The sequence below is a fragment of the Adiantum capillus-veneris genome, chromosome 13, assembly GCF_014529385.1.
Source record: "Adiantum capillus-veneris isolate H3 chromosome 13, ASM1452938v2, whole genome shotgun sequence".
In the NCBI taxonomy this organism is placed as follows: domain Eukaryota; kingdom Viridiplantae; phylum Streptophyta; class Polypodiopsida; order Polypodiales; family Pteridaceae; genus Adiantum; species Adiantum capillus-veneris.
Window position 1 is genome coordinate 138,908,789 of NC_140943.1, and position 16,767 is coordinate 138,925,555.

The following is a 16,767-nucleotide window of genomic DNA, read 5'->3' on the forward strand; positions in this document are numbered from 1 at the left end:
CATGAGGCCTACTCCCAACCAAGTGGCCTCTCTGAGTGCTAACCATGGGGTTCCAGACGAGGGGCTGCCGTAGGCGCTCCTCTGTGCACGTCGGCTGTCTCTGCTCTAGGCCACGCCGTAAGAGCTCCCAAGAACGAAGCAAATTCACAGCGAATCGGTCCTCCAGTCTCCTGCTCAAACCAACTCGGCGCAACTCTGTAAAGATCCATTTGGTCGAAGGTTGCCAAGGGCCTCCTGACTGAGGCACCCTGGCACGAAGCCTCTACAGCAAGAACTCCTTCCAGGGCTCCTCGCCTGGAAGAAGTCCTCTGACGACGAACTTCCCAAGAAGGGCTCTGCTCTGCTGTGCTAGATCAATGATCCCAAGCCCTCCCTGAGAACAAGGAAGTGTGATGACCGACCAAGCCACCTTGGCTCAAGCAATCTGAGTGTCGCGACCTGACCAAAGGAAGTTCCTGATCAGCCTCTCTACCTGGTTGATACAAGAACTCGAGAAGATCCAGCAAGAAGTGATGTACCACATAGTCGCCAACAACACCTGGTTGGCAACTACTACTCTACCAGCCAGCGAAAGTCGTGCTGAGCTCCAATGTAACAGCTTTCTCCTGATGGACAGGAGAAGAGGAGCAATCTGCTGCTCGGGGGACAAATCCAAACCAACTTGACAACCCAAGTACCGAACTGCAGTCCCTGGAGGAATCCACCTGAAACCCTCTCCTGGCATCCAATCTGGCACAGGAGCACTGCCAACCAAGAAAGCCACTGTCTTTCTCTAGTTGATCAGTGCGCCCGATGCACAGCAGAAGGTCTCCAAAGCCTGCCCACATCTGTGTAAATTGGCCTCCTGGCCCTCTAAGTACAAGGCTGAGTCGTCGGCAAACTCAGCGTCTAGAAGCTCATCTCCCCGTATAGGGAGTGCTAAGCCCCTCAAACCAACCTGCTGTGACACCAAAAATCTACTCATCGCCTCCGCATAGAACAGAAAGAGAAAGGGGGCAAGAGGACAACCCTGTCTGACCGATCATGTGAGCATGAAGCGCTCACCTCTACCTCCTGCCAAAAGCACCTGACTGTGAGCCTGTCTGTACAAAGCTGACACCCCTCTGATCCAAGCATCTGAGAAGCCCATCCTGCGAAGCGTGCCCTCTAGAAAGTCCCAGTCAACTCTGTCGTATGCCTTCTCAAAATCGAGAAGAAGAATCACAAGGTCCTCCCCACGGAGACGTGCCAGGGTAGAAGCCTCCCAGAAAGTGAAGATGTTGTCAAGGATACTGTGTTCCTTGACAAAACCTGTCTGAGTCCCATGTATAAGGCTCTCCAAAAGTGGTTGAATCCTCAAACTCAGAGCCTTGGCAAGAATTTTGTAGGCTGAGTTGAGGATGGTGATGGGGCGCCACTGTCGAATCTCATCCAAGGAGCCACGCTCCTTTGGGATGAGGTAAATCAGGCCCTCACTCATGCTATCCGGCATCACTCCTGTGTGTAGAATGTACTGAAAGGCACTACACAGATCTGGGCCAAGCAGGTCCCAGTACTCCAAGAAAAAGTTGGGAGTCAGCCCATCCTCACCTGGACAGCTACCACTCGGGAGGGCCCTAAGAGCCGTGTGCAGCTCCTCAAGCTGAAGAGGTATCTCTAGCCTCTGGCGCATCTCCTCAGTCACAAGACAAGGCATCTGCGCCCAAACCTGCTCCCTGCATGCATCCTATCTCTCTGACTGGGGCTCAGCCGACAGTAGCTCACGGTAAAAGTCAGTAGCAACTGCACGCATATCCTCAGGCTCACAAATAACTGACCCATCGGGTCTCCTCAACTGATTGACCTTGGCATGCGAGTGCCGAGGTCCCACTGCCTCAAAAAAGGCACCTATCACTCTGTCACCCACCTAAGTCCACTGAGATGCCTGTCGATGAAAGGCAAACTCATGGCGCCTCTCCTCTGTGCAAGCAAGCTCTTGTCGAGCCTGCTGTAACTGCTCCTCCAACCAGGGACTGTCTGGATGCTGCTCCTGCATCCTCTGTAGTGAAGCAATGCCTCGTCTGAGACGCTGCTCCTTCTCTCTCGCTGCAGCCCGTCGAGCGAAAGACTCCTGGAGAAAAAAGTGGCTAAGCTGAGCTAGGCCTAAGGCCACTCTGTCTGCAGGTAGAGCCTGGCTGTCCATGCCCTCTGGCCAGAGAGCCTCTACCCTCTCTCTAAGTGCTGAGTCCAACAAGACCTGCTCTGGGATGCGAAGCATCGTGCTCCCACTCCTCTGCCTGTTTGCCACTGTGAGGATCATTGGTGCATGGTCCGAGAAGGATGTCCCTGCCAGGATGCCCACTGATCCCCCCAAGTCACTGAAGTGGTCACTAGTGTAGAAGCGATCTATCCGCGATAGATTCACTCCCACTCTGCGGTCCGATCTAGAGAAGGCAAGACTCTCTGGAGGCCTCACAAAGCCAGAGTGCTGCCATGTATCCGAGACCCTCAGAGTCATACACAACCTCTCCCAAGCTGCTAACTCGACTCCATGCACAGTAGCATGGCTGCCTCCGATCCTGTCAGAAGGGTCCTCCAACATGTTGAAGTCCCCTCCTACACACCAGTGGTCAACCTGTGGCAAAGACTCAACAATCTGTGACCAAAACTCTGCACGAGCACTCACCACATTGGGCGCATAGATGTTCAGGAAGCCCACAAGGCCACCCTGAACCTGCAAAGTAATCCACTGAGCCCTGCCTGGCACAATAATTCCTCTGCCCACAATGGCCTAGTGCAATGAGTCCGCAATAGTCATACATACCCCACCTTGGATGCCTCCAGGTCCAAAAGCAGCTGACCAAAAGGTATCATAACGTCCACGCAAAATCTGACCACATCGCCGAATGCGGCTCTCAGACAAATGGTGCTCCTGAAGCATAAGGAGATCAATCTCTCCTCCCACAAGGCAACGCTGAAGCTCCTGACGCAATCGGCCCCGTTGTCGTTGAAACTGGGGCCCACCTAATCCCTGCACGTTCCATGAGACAATCCTCATGGGGAGCGAGAGAGAACAAATGCTGCCGCAGCAGCAAGACGGGCTATCTTCGAGGCAGGCTTGGATGGGGAGTAATCCGCATCCGAGCGTCCTCTAGATAGGCGAGCCTGTAGTGAGTGCCTGGCCCAAGCCCAAGCAGAGCGAGCCATGCGTAAAGCAACCTCCTCTGACCAGGAGTCCTCATGAATGTATACATAGCAAGGCAAACACTGCGTATCAACAAAATAGTACACCACAATGTGCCTACATCCTGCTGAGTCTGGGGGTGTCACCGCAAACTTGGCCAATGGCCACAAAGTCTGCAGCAAATCTGTAACTCCAAGTTCTCCCATGTGGTGAGAGAACTCGAGAACCTATGTATGCAACCATCCCACCACTGAGTCGAAGGACCACTCTGTCTTGGTCCTACCACAGAGGGGAAAGGAGAAACCAACTACTGAGTCCAAGGCCTCCATCCCCCTAGCGGCGAGGAACAGAGCGTGGACCCTGAAGCAGGCTGCCTCGTGGTCTGCTGCGGAATCGCCGAGAAAGCGAGTGAATCCGTAATCGAAGAAATCCTAGCGGCGTCGGAGGTCAATGCTCATCAGACCACGAGGGATAGCTGCAAGGGAAGATGTCTGAATCTGCAGAGGGGGCTGCAAGAATGGCTGACCCTCTCTCGCTAGGCGACTCGTGGCAAAGGCGCTGCCAAGAGATCTCCTAGCCGCCGGCGAGGGACCAGTCTCCTGAGTCGACGGTGGTACTGAAGCAGGAGGAGGGGGAGAAGGAGCAGGGGGGGGCGGAGGAGAAGAGAAGCGGGGTGGGGCGACAGAGACAGGGGGGCGAGGTGGGGAGTGGGCGGGAGCAGAGGGCGGGGGAGGGGATGAGGAGGAAGAGGGGAAATCTGGAGGTGGGGTGGCTGGCGAGGGTGAAGCGGAAGTGGAGGCTGGCGTAGGGGGCTCCTCCTGCTCAAGAGGCAATGAGGAACGGGGGGGGGGGGGGGGGGGGGGGATGGAGGGAAGGATAAAGAGGCGAGCGAGGGTACAAAGGCTGCAAGGGGGTGGGGGCGGCGGGGGGGGGGGGGGCTAGGAGGCAGCTAGGGGTGAGGGCGGCGGGCAGCAGGGGGCAGTGGTGGCGGGCTGGGCTGGGTGAGGGAAACAGCGCGAGGGCGAGAGGGGGCAGGGGGAGGCAGCATGAGGGCGAGGGGGAGCAGCGTGGGGGGGGCTGGGGGCAGCGCGAGGGCGAGAGAGAGAGGGGGGGTGAGGGGCAGCGATGGCGCAAGGGGGGGGGGGGGGGGAGCGTGCAGCAGCAGCGAGCCAACCGGGCCCGAACCAAATTAGATGAATGAAGGTACAAAACTTTGCCGCTCTTAGGGAAAAGTGAAAGATGAGGAAGCCCTCATTTTATTTGATGGAGGAGCCAAGACCAACTTCTTTTCACATGAATTGGGGGTGATTTGGCATTACGCCCGACAGGCTGAGGCCACGGGCAGAAGTAGTTCTACCGGCACCCGGACGGGATGTTGCCATTACACCGATCATTGGCAAACTTGGTTTGCAATGCCAAGGGTGTTTAGGGCACGTCTTGCTCGAAATCCCTTGGTACCAGAAGAACAATACCGTGGTTGACTATCGGGCCGAGAAAGCGACTTTGACAAATGAAGGGCACAGAGATTGTACCTCATAAAATTTAGTTTCTTTACTCGACTTTTTGGAGAGAACTGAATGATGATTGAAGGTCGAATATGTTTTGACCTGGATAAAGAACGCCAAGATTTTTCTTCACACTCATGCCGATTGCTTTTCAGCAGGCTTGCAAGGCGAGTTGCTATCAGCTCATCCTAAGGATGATACCATTGATTTGATACCTAGAAGCACACCACCGAACCGGCCACCTTACCGTGTGAGCCGAGCCCAAAGATACACATTTTGGGACACATCGTCTCAGCAACAGGAGTGCAAATGGACCCGGCCAAGATAGAGACTATTCGTGATTGGCCCGATTCGAAGAATGTCCATGAAGTAGAAGCTTCTTGGGCTTATGTTCTTACTATCGGCGGTTCATTAGAAAGTTTGTAGAGGTTGCTTCCCCTTTGCATATTTTGACACAGAAAGGAGTCCCTTTCTCGTGGGGACCCACAAAGTTGACCGCTGTGATGCTTGTGGTCGTAGTCTGGGTGCGGTCTTAATGCAAGAACCCCATGTCATTGCCTACGAGAGCCGATTGTTCTAAGGCCGGAATTGATCGCACAGATTTATGAGAAAGAGCTTTTGGCGGTTATCCATGCTCTTACTCAGTGGCGACATTACCTACTCGGAGCGGATTTTAGGGTCTTCACAGATCATCAGAGTTTACGCTACTTCTTGTCACAAAAGCAGCTATCGGAAAAGTAGATGTGGTGGACGAACATTTTGTCACAATTTCACTTCCAGATTGTCCATGTGCAGGGACAAAAGAACTTGGTGGCAAATGCTTTGTCTCGGAAGTTGTTGGTTTTGGCTATTTCCGCGATACATCATAGGAGCTTCGAGGATATGGTCAATCAATATACCACAGATACAGATTTTGTAGATATTTTCACTCGGATACGGAATGGGGAGGTAGTAGCGAGATATTCCATTTGGGATGGCTACTTGATGAAGAAAACGATGTTGTGCGTTACATAGCCGTTGAGGGAAAAGGTTTTAATCGAATGCCACTGTCCACCTTTTACGGGTCACTGCGGCATTGCTACCACCTTGAAAGGTGTGGAGAGATACTTCTTTTGGCCAAGACTCAAGAAGGACGTGGATGATTTTGTACGCAGTTGCTTGGTATGTTAGAAGGTCAAGTTTGACAGGCATAAAGCACAGGGATTGTTACAGCCTTTACCCATACCCACCCGCTCGTGGGAAGGTATTGTAATGGATTTCATTTTTGATCTCCCGAGAACACAAAGTGGGCACGATGGTATCTGGACTGTTATTGACAGATTTAGCAAGCACGCTCATTTCATTCCAGTGAAGAAGATAGTCAAGCCGAATCACTTAGGGAGACTGTTTGTGGCCCAGATCTTCGGATTACATGGCATGCCCGAGACTATTGTCTCCGACAGAGACCTCATATTCACGAGTTTGTTTTGGAAGGCTATTTGGGAGAACATTGGCACGCGATTGCAGTTCTCGTCATCGTTCCACCCGTAGAGTGACGGGCAATCAGAGATTGCCAATTCAGTGGTACTAGATTTATTGAAGTCTTACATCTCGGATCACAAGACTCAATGGGAAAAGTATTTACCTTCGGTGGAATTTGCCTACAATAACACAATACACTCTTCTACGGGGAAGGCGCCATTTGAGATTATTGAAGGTGCTACGAAGGTTTCACCCTTCCTAAGCACGAAAGATAAGATTTTTGAAGCCGACGTGTACACGCGGTACTTGGAAACGGCTTTGCCCAAGGTTCGGGAGGCTTTGCAGAAATCTCAAGAAAGACACAAAAAGGCAGCAGATCGACATCGTTGCGATTTGAAATTAAAGGAGAATGATTGGGTGCTCTTACGTTTTGAGAAGGCACGCCTGAGAAAGAAAAAGGGAAAGGAGCGGCTTTTCCAAAGCTTAGCACGAGATACTATGGACCTTTCGAGTTTTCCGAAAAGATAAATGATGTCTCCTTTCGACTAAAGCTGCCCGATACTTGGAGAATTCACAATGCTTTTCATGTGAGTCTCCTGAAGCCTTTTAAAGGCAATGTGCCTGATGATGGGGAGCCTGATGAGCAACTTGAAGTGGAGGAAAACGAGGAGATACTCGTTCTAGAACAAATTTTGGCACATAAAGATAGAAAGGTAAAAGGTAAAACGATAAGGCGGTTCTTGGTTAAATTCAATAACTATCTTGTATTGGATGCGAAGTGGATGGAGCAGGAGGACCTGGCAGATACTCCTCAGATTGTGAATCTTTATCTTGAAGCCTTTGGTTTAGCATAGTCTATTCCAAAATTGAAGCCCGAACTCAGCTCGGCGGAATTTGGTGCAGTGGGTATGCACAAGAGGGGAGTCGCTCCACTCCTTTGTCAACAGATTGCCCAGATTTTTGATACTAAAGTCACTAATGTCTCTTTTGAGTTTCAGGGATACTGTGAGCTGATAGTATTCTGCTGTATGACTTTATGAAATGGAATTGCCGATAATATGATACTGATTTATTCTTGACTTGTCTAAGTGCAGGAACTGATAGACAAAATGACTGTGGCATTTCGGTCCGAAAGATCTCGATAGACATGGTTGCAATAAGGATTAGTCAATCGGGCATCTATGAGGTCTCGAGTGGATTTAGATGCGATTGCTAAATACGTTGCCGATTAATCATGGTCTGAGATCCGAATGAATTTTTGAATATGATTTGTCATGTGATGTCCTGTGATGTGACTGTCAATTGGTACATGTGCTAGATGTGTTGTTCCTAGTACGTCGGTACTAACAGTCAGTGTCTGCTAAGACAATTTATGGCCTCTGTCTGTTTTGCAGGCGTAATCGAGGGCGATTACAATGCTTTCAAGAGGGGGGTGGGGGGTATGTCACAAACCAGTGACGTGGCATAACCCTAGACACCCAAATGGATTGTAGACCGGACACACACACTCTCTGGCAGGCAGCAGTCTCGGATTTTACGTTGTTATGCTGACGTGGCACTGCCGTACGGACCCGGAATTTGCGGCACGTTCTGTAGAGGCTGTACGGATTGGTTGACGTGGCAAAAAAGCGTATGGACAACAGCTTTTGGCTACGCAAAAATCCTATGCAAAAGAGAGAGCTTTATTTTGAGTTGCTTTATTTTATCAAGCAAGGCTTGTGAGAGGAATTGCTTTTAACTGGCAGCTTTTGGGGCTCTGCTTTTAGCATCCCTTGTAAACCTTTATAAGTGTGAGCATGGCTTCCACTCTGCAGAGCAATTGGATGCAGAGTCTGAGAGTGAGACCCTCCCACTCCCTTGTACTTTGAGCACAAATTTAATACAAAAAAGAAACACCGAAAGGGGCGCCAGTCTTTGGGGCCAATATCTCTAGGCATGGCCGGGCCGTGTCGAATCAATTGTGAACTGTGAACTGTTTTGAAGTGAATCTCTGCTGTGTCGCGGTAGAATCTTGACTTGGAGTGTCCAAGTTTGTTACAATTGGCCATGCACGTAGAGGAAGCTGAAGAAAACCCTTTCTTTCAATTGGGCCGACTTCCAAGACAAGGTCAAGGCGCGGTATGCCACCTCAATACTTAGTGCGATCGAAAGAAGATTGGCGCAATCTCAAGCAAAATGGTATGCCACTCATGTCTTTCTCTAACCGTGTTTTACAGCTCGGCACCCAATTACGTAAATCGGATGCTGAGCGCAAAGAGGTATTCCTTTTCGGGTTGGACGAGTATATCAAGTTTGATGTCGAAGTTCTCAACCCCGTGGATCTCAACAAGGCGGTAGGGATTGCTCTCGCACAGGAGATGAAGTACAACAAAGGAAAGCCTAAGTAGAATAAGTCTTCTTACAGTACTTCTCAGACTCCTTAGAACCCACAGAATGGTAACTCTTCTAGCCAATCTTCCTCTAATCCTTCAGAATTTTCTCACTGAAGTTAGTTATCTGGGTTATATTATTTTTGCAGAAGGCGTCAAGCTAGATCCCGCAAAGATGGAACAGGTTCGTAATTGGGCTTTGCCCAAGACTGCATATGATGTGCGTTCTTTTCTTGGTTTATGTCAAACATGTAGTTCGCATATAGAGAATTTTGCACGCATTGCCGCACCCATGACATATGTTTTGAAAGGGGTGAAGACTCGCTACTGACAGCGCATGGATTTGCCCGAAGCATCCATTGAGGCTTTCGCAGCTCTCAAGTTTGCGGTGACAGAAGCGTCGTGTCTCATTCTTGCCTCTTGGGATGACCCCTTTGACGTATGGACGGATGCGAGCAATGTCGCCATAGGTGCTGTGCTTCAGCAGCATGGCCGTTCAGTTGCATTCCTTAGTCGGAAGTTAAATAGTGCAAAAAAGAACTATTCAGTTTATGACAAAGAACTTCCGTCTTTCATTCACTCTCTCAAGCATTGGAAGCATTTTCTGTAGGGTAGAGAGTTCACAGTTCGCACATATCACCAAGCCTTCAAGTGGCTCCAGTCTATGCCTAGTGCACATTGGAGTGATCGCCAAGCACAGTGGTCACAATTTTTTGAGCAATTTGGAGGTTTGATTGAGTATGTGCCTAGTAAAGCTAACCCTGTTGCGAATGCGTTAAGTCGTAAAGGACAGATCCTTGCTCTTGAGTCAAGATCCACAGTTTCTATTCAGGGTGTGTCTTTTGACATCACTTTTCAGGATATTTCTATGGATTTTGTGACTTACCTTCCACCTAGTTTGCTAATCAGGATATTTCTATGGATTTTGTGACTTACCTTCCACCTAGTGATATCACTTTTCAGGATATTTCTATGGATTTTGTGACTTACCTTCCACCTAGTGATGTCTTTCGACATCACTTTTCAAGATATTTCTATGGATTTTGTGACTTACCTTCCACCTAGTTTGCATTCAAGGAACACTCAATGTTTGACAATTGTCGACCGTTTTAACAAATTTTGCATGTTGATCCTTGTAAGGCCACAATCACTGCACAAGATGTAGCACGGTTGTTCATAAAGCATTGGTACCCTCTCTGTGGTTTGCCAAAGTCAATCGTTTCAGATAGGGATGTTAAGTTTACATCCAATTTTTGACGTGCACTCTTTGAAAATTTTGACACTAAGTTGAATTTTTTATCGGCTTTTCATTCACAATCAAATAGTCCAATAAAAATTTACAATCAGTTGGCTTTTGATGTTTTGAAGTCATATGTGCATGATCTACAGTCTCATTGGGAGCTCTATCTCCCATTGGTTCAAGCAATTTTGAATGACTCTTATTCCTTTGCCATTGGTAGAACTCCGTATGAGGCAGCTTTTGGCCGTCCGTTCTAGTCACTTTTGACTCGCTGGGTTAGTCAAATGCTTGATGCCAATGTTGAAAGTCAGTCGTTGGATGAGATTTTTGAGAGTGTGAAGCTTCGGCTAAGCAAGGCTCAGGAGTCTTACTCACGACAGGCTAACAAGCATCGTCAGGATGTTTCCATCAAGGACGGGAATTGAGTTTATTTAAGAATCATGAAGCAATGTCTTAAGCAAGTTGGAAGGAAGTGTCCTAAGTTGTCTTTCAGAATGTATGGTCTATTTCCAACCATTAAAAAGATCAATGAGGTTTCTATGAAATTACAATTGCTTAACTCGTGGTCAATGCACAACATTTTCCATGTTTCTTGATTGAAAGTGTTTCAGGGTACACCTTCGAAGGACATTTCCAAAGAAGAAGAGCCCGAGATCATCGATGAAGGTGAAGTCATGGAGCCGGAGCAAGTGTTGTTGCATAGGTTTCGCCATGGCTCAAAGAAGCAAGTCAGACAGTACTTTTTGAAGTTCAAGGATTGAAGAACCCACGAGGCAGTGTGGGTCGATGAAGAGTTATTCAGAGATTACCCAGAGTTGTTGGTGGACTACAAGGAGAAAGTTAGCGTTTTGCAGATTTCAGCATTTCAGTCCGTCCTCGTCGTTGTCATCATTGTCGACGACATCGTCGGAAAGTCCATTGGATCTAGACCATTGTACCAAATTTGTGCAATCTATAGCATAGACCTCTCTCGCCATAGAGAGGGGGGCCCGTGGAGGAGGGTTTGAGAACCACTGGTGTCGTATTCTTCTCTCTCTTCTCTCAATCTCAGCACTTTCATTACAGAAGCATTCACTTTGTTTATGATCATTGCACTCTCTCCCTAAAGGAACAGAAGGCTCTCCCTTCCTTAAGTAAAAGGAACCCTTGAGCACAGTTCGGAGCACTCATCTTGAGCAATATCAACATTCACTTCTGCTGCATCTTACAATAAGCCTTAGCAACAAGACAAGCTTGTACTTGTCGAGGGTAGCACATCTTATATCTCCACAAACTAATCTTTCATGGACTCAATTCATCATGGAAGTCTTTAGGTATTCGGATGGCCAACTTCCACTACGGTTGTAAAAGCGCTCCTCAACTGTCAAAGGATCTTTGTCCTTGATCACTGTCGATGTCAGAACATAGTTCACCTATAATAAAGTCCCATCTATCTCAGCAAATGGAAGTCGTTGAGATCGTCGTGTAGTATTGGCTTCATGCTAGTCGGGTGGACAATCTTAAGTCACTACATCTCGCAAGGTCTCCAATAGCCACTTAGGGAACTTGTTTGACTTCTTCTCAAGGGAGGAGCTATTGGTATATCTGGCTCTAACTCTGCACTATGATGAGGACCACTGTCTTCTCCATCATCTGAAATGTGTGTATCCTCCTCCGTAGCTTGAGGGACAGGGGTTGGAGAAGAGGGTTCATCAAGAGGTAACACATAATCTGGGTCTCTAACTGTCTGCAAATCAGGGGTCCCTCTGAAGGTAAAAACTCGTCTAAGACAACATCACGGCTAAGTACAACATTCTTCTCTAGATCATAAAGTTGATATTCCTCTGAAAGAGTATTGTAGCTGACAAAAAACATTCTCGTGGACTTGGGGTCGAACCTCCCCCTTTACTCCTTTAGTACATGGACATATGCATAGCTCCTAAAGATTTGAAAATGGGAGACGTCAGGCTTCTTACGAAAATAAGGTTCGAACGGGGTCTTGCCGAAAATTGAAGAGGTTGGAGATCGGTGTATGATATGAATTGCCGTTGCAACTGCCTCTACCCATAAAGACTTTGACAAGTCTCGATGCTCAAGCATGGTCTGTGCCATTACTACCACTGTCCTATTTTTCCGCTCCACAACTCCATTCCTTGAAGGGGATCCGATATTCGCAAGCTCTTGCTTGATGCCATTGTCGGCAAAAAAGTGAATGAATGCTTTGGAGATGAACTCCCCACTTTTTACCAATCGAATAGTCTTCAACACTTGATTGCTTTCCTTCTCCATAAGAGAACGCTAATTCTTAAAGAGGCCAAATGCCTCATACTATGCTGTAGAAAATATACCAAAGTAAATCGGTTGAAATCGTCTATGAGAAACATGAAATAGAGAGCCTCGCAAAGGGAAGGAGTTTGCATAGGTCCACAAAGGTCGGTGTGAATCAACTCTAAAACGGCAATGGCGCAAGCCTCAAAATAGATTCTCAATGTTGCTTCCCACAAATGCAAGTAATGCATTTGCCATGCTTATTCCCAACATCTGGTAAGCCTGTAAACATCTACTCACGAAAAGCAAGTCAAAGACCATCATTGTTCAAATGACCAAATTTGTAATGCCAAAGATGACGTTGGGTATCTGTGTTGTTGAAGGAGCATGGAACCTGGGAAGAAACGCAAGCGAGAGAGAGAGAGAGAGAGAGAGAGAGAGAGAGAGAGAGAGAGAGAGAGAGGCCAAGCACACCAAAACGCTAGAGAGATGAAAACGCTAGAGAGAGGGTGTGTGCCCAAAACACTGGATCTCTGCCTTGCCGTGAACAACATGCCAAAAGTACAAGGGGGGATCTTCATAAATAGGGAAATTGAGAAATTGCCCTACCTGCTTGGAAAACCCCCCAATCCTAAAACTGGCTAAACATTCTAATAAGTTTGTAAACTTACTAAAAGTGACCTTGACACATATTTAGAGACTTGACACTCTGACCCCGGGAAACCCTAGGAATGGGGGTCCCGCCTCATGCCAGCCTATCAGGTGGGCAACACCATAGAGTGCATCGGCAAGAAAGGTACGTCTTACCTCAAATACGGCCGGGCATAGACGGCCGGGCATAGCCACAAAACAACTCACTCTCTAATCTGCTCCTAGGAGATATTGGAGCCACCACTGGACATGAATCTGAACTCTAATAGCTAGCACATCTTACATCTCCACAAACTGATCTTTCATGGGCTCAATTCATCATGGAAGTCTTTAGGTATCTGGGCCTTAGTTCTCTATGCATCCATGTTACTTGACTTTTGTGGTGTTGATGGCACTATGAAGCCTGCCCTTAGTCACAATTGCTACGATGCAGTTGAAGAAGCTTGTAAAGCATGTTGATCTGATTTTAAGGTAGTGCTTGTTGTAGACGTGTGAGGTTTTGAATCTTCAATGTATTTTCTTTTGATTGTTTGGAGTCAAGGATGCTTTGAAGGTGTATACAGAAGGTTTCTTCACTGTTATGGTTTGTCTTTTTGCAGGAGATTGAAGCCTTGGAATCGGAATTGAAAGAGAAAAATGAACTTTTAGAAAGGCAAGGAAAGCTGTTGGAGAGATGGCGAGAACTTTTGATTGCACAGAAAGCTGTGCAAGTGGATGAGTTGGAGAAGATCTAGTTTGAGTTTGTGAAAGTGCAAGTAACAGTTAAGCCAAATGTCTATTGTTATCAAATTTAAATAGGCTATGGCTACTTGTACATATGTTAGGAAGCGTAATTGATCTATCACCTGTGTTGGTGAGAGGTAGGTTATGAAGAAGAGGTGTACTCTTTTCAGCTTAGCAGCCCTTTTGTGATCTTACGAACTTTGGTTTGAATGGACAAGTTGTGGATGGTAGTGGCCAAGGTAGGAGTTCAAAATGTCTCTGGGATTTAGCCAAACCGGAAGTTACCTGAGTTGTGGATTTTTTGGCATATTTTTACTGTGCTTACTGTGTTATGCACATATGTCAGAACTTGGAGTGCATCTTGTTTGTTCGTTCTCGAAAAAGACTTTCGTGTCGATAGAATGATCAGGTAGCTATCTTGATGGTTGGCAATGACCTGGTTTAGACTCTTATGAGGGGCTTCAATGAATAAAAAATCATGAACAAGTCTAATACTTTCTGTTTGTCTTGAAAGAATTGTTGAAGTAGACTTTTGTGTCTCCATTGCAATGTTATCATCATCTCAGTACGTGAGCAACTTGGTCACCATTCTTGCTTTCAAAAGAAAACTAGTTTTTGCATAGTAGTGAATACTGTGAAAAGTTTTGGAATACAAAAAGTGAAGTGTATGGACTATGGAAATGCCATATGGAGAGAGTTGGCATAGTGTCTCCAAAACTTCTAAGAACAGAAGCCAAGTGCCGTGCAGTCAAGTGCGTATACCACTCTAATAATGGGCATGGAAATTGAATACGATATCACAAACTTGAAATTCTCCTGGTATCTTAAGTTACTCATCATGTTTCGATTATGTCATCGTCAATCTAGTATTAAATGCTAGATTGGAGTTAGTTGAGCTACACACACACACACACACACAAGTATGAGTACCACAACTTGTTAATGCTCAAAAAACATTCCGCCAAAACATTAAATGGCATGGAATTTCTTCATCCTATGTGGGATACTCTCCCTTAGTTGGTGGTTTCCCTTGGGACTTAATCCTCATAGAAACCCCTTCCTAAGCGGAGCGTGAGTCTTTCTCTACCTTGAGAAGAATGCCACACATTATTACCCCCACTAATTTGTGTTGCGTTTACTAACACTACTCCCAACTCCTCTGCGTCGTCGCACTTTGATTTCGTTCACTCCAAACACACCTAGCCTAACGAAACAAACAACCCCCTCCCCCCTCCTTTCCCCCCTTCCACCACTGGATAGTATTCTCCTTGTGATGATGACATATCAAAGAGGATTTTCCTTGAATGTGGCTCCTCCAAACGTGTACCAAATTGGGTATTTAAAACTAGATGAGGGTTACTCTATGCCCTTCACTTAGCCTTGGCTCTTGCGTTTTTGTTGTGTATATGTGAACAGTGTCTTTGAGGGTCTGAGCATTTGCCTTGTTGTGTGGATATGGAGATGGTTGAACACAAGGAGGCATCACATGTTGGTACTAGGAAATTTTTTGTTTCATTAAAAAACTGCATTCTCTGCAGTAGTCTGCACTGCCTCAAGGTTGTTAAGATGTTGATAATCCTTAGCATTCATAGCGAATGGTGACTGGAAATTACGTTCGTAGGGTTTTGATTAATGATATGTTTTTTAGTACAAAGTATGTCTGCATCGTTTTTTCCTCTGACATCATATAGGTTGTGATGATGTTAATCGACCGGCTCTCTCTGACTTTTTGCTATGTTAGGTAGTTTGTAGTACAGATAGTGAGCCATGTTTCAAACAAAACACTTGTGGATTTGTGTAAAACCTTAATACACCATGGTTTAGGTTTTTGGAAACCCTTGCATAAACAATGTCCTGCCTCTAGATACTACTGTTTTTTGACGACCAAAATGGGCGTATTGGTTACTAATTATTGCCATGATTCTGGTAGGATTCTGTCTTGACACTGCGCTGCCTTTTTTTTTTAATAGAGAAGTGGATGGGGTGGTATGATATACCCTTGACACTCGTAGGAAAGATAATGGTGTATTGGGTACTCCCAGCCCCAAACAGCAATTGTTATTTGAACTCTATTTTGTGAACTATTGTTTGCATACCTTGGAGTAACCTTTGTTCCATCTGATACCGGGTTCATATCAGGCTACCAAGGTAATAAAAGATGCCACTTTTAATGTTGTTCACTGGGGCGCGATAATTGTTTAACTGTATTAAGGCTAAGTTGATTGGATTTAGTAGGTTTTCTTCTCATTTGGCATACAAACTGAGATATGTTGGATTTCGTACGCCCAAGTGGGCATGTGAGATTTGGTTTTGCTTGATAACAGAGCCGAGTTTGACAGCTTAACCTAAGAATGTAATTTTTTGTTGGGAGATATTTGAAGCCATTGATTAGGATACTTTGTAACATTTAATGCCCTAGTAACTTGCGTGTAGCAGAAAATAGCATGAACATAGTGAGCATTTTATTAAAATAGATTCCTAATGAGAATAACAAGAGTGCTTGGGTGGAGAGAGCAACAAAAATTATAACACCTAGTTAGATAGCATGAAGAATACTTCAAACGAGAGAGAAATTAAGCTATTGACAACAGTTGAGGACCGGATTTACATGGAGCCGGTCCCCCCTCCAAAAGGCTTTGTATTATGGTTTCTCCCATCAAGAGAGACGTTTTACAATACAATTCTTTGTGTTCCTTTAATACTAGCTAGTGCAATGAAGATGGAAACTTCATGCACTAAGCAAAACACTTATCAAACACAACATCAATTCCCTCACGGTCTCAGACCCAAGACCTCACACACCTTCAAAGATGGTGAGAGCTAGCGGGGTATGAGAGTAGATTTAGAGGAAGAAGGAGTATTCTTACGAGAAAGATGTACGTCTCCTCACATAATCACTCATATTGGTATAGCTTAGCTTAGTAATTAGCATGGAAGAGGAGATGATCATCCATTGAAGCTTGGCTCTTGGTTGGATTTGCATCACAAAGCCAAGAGTTGTTGGTGTAGGCCTCCCTTCTCACAAGCTTGGAGTAGGTGGTAAGCTTTCCATTAAAGCTTGAGAAGGAGAGAGAGAGTCTTCTTGCTCCACACATGAGATTGTGTGAGTGTGTAAGTGATAATGCCTTTGAAAAATCAGCCCCCCCTCTCTCTTGGTCGATCCCTCTTGCTATTTGCTCATGCTGCAACCCTATTGGACCTCCCCAGGCCTAGCCAATGAAAATTAAGCAGGATAAGTGATAGACTTCTGACATGTGTCCCCCTTTCCCCTTTTGTGAGAGCTTTTGCTAATTAATTAATGCTACTAAATGCTCATTGATCCCCTTTGTCTCCTGGCCAATAGGAATTAGGCAAGCCATTGGGCTGTTGAATGCTCATTGGACCCCTTGGGGGACTGTCCAATAGTCTTCTAGAGAGCTTAATTCCTAT

At 46.4% G+C, this 16,767-nt stretch overlaps 1 protein-coding gene across 1 annotated transcript in view; it reads left to right on the forward strand.

Annotated features, from left to right (window-relative positions):
- LOC147444948 (mediator of RNA polymerase II transcription subunit-like protein) overlaps positions 1 to 13,832 on the forward strand; it is an 83,673-nt gene extending 69,841 nt beyond the window's left edge. Inside the window, exon 3 of the mRNA XM_086527454.1 lies at positions 13,215 to 13,832. Within this exon, the coding sequence (XP_086383580.1) occupies positions 13,215 to 13,349 (135 nt within the window). The 3' untranslated portion in view covers positions 13,350 to 13,832. The remainder of the gene's footprint in view (positions 1 to 13,214) is intronic.
- The last annotated feature ends 2,935 nt before the right edge of the window (positions 13,833 to 16,767 follow it).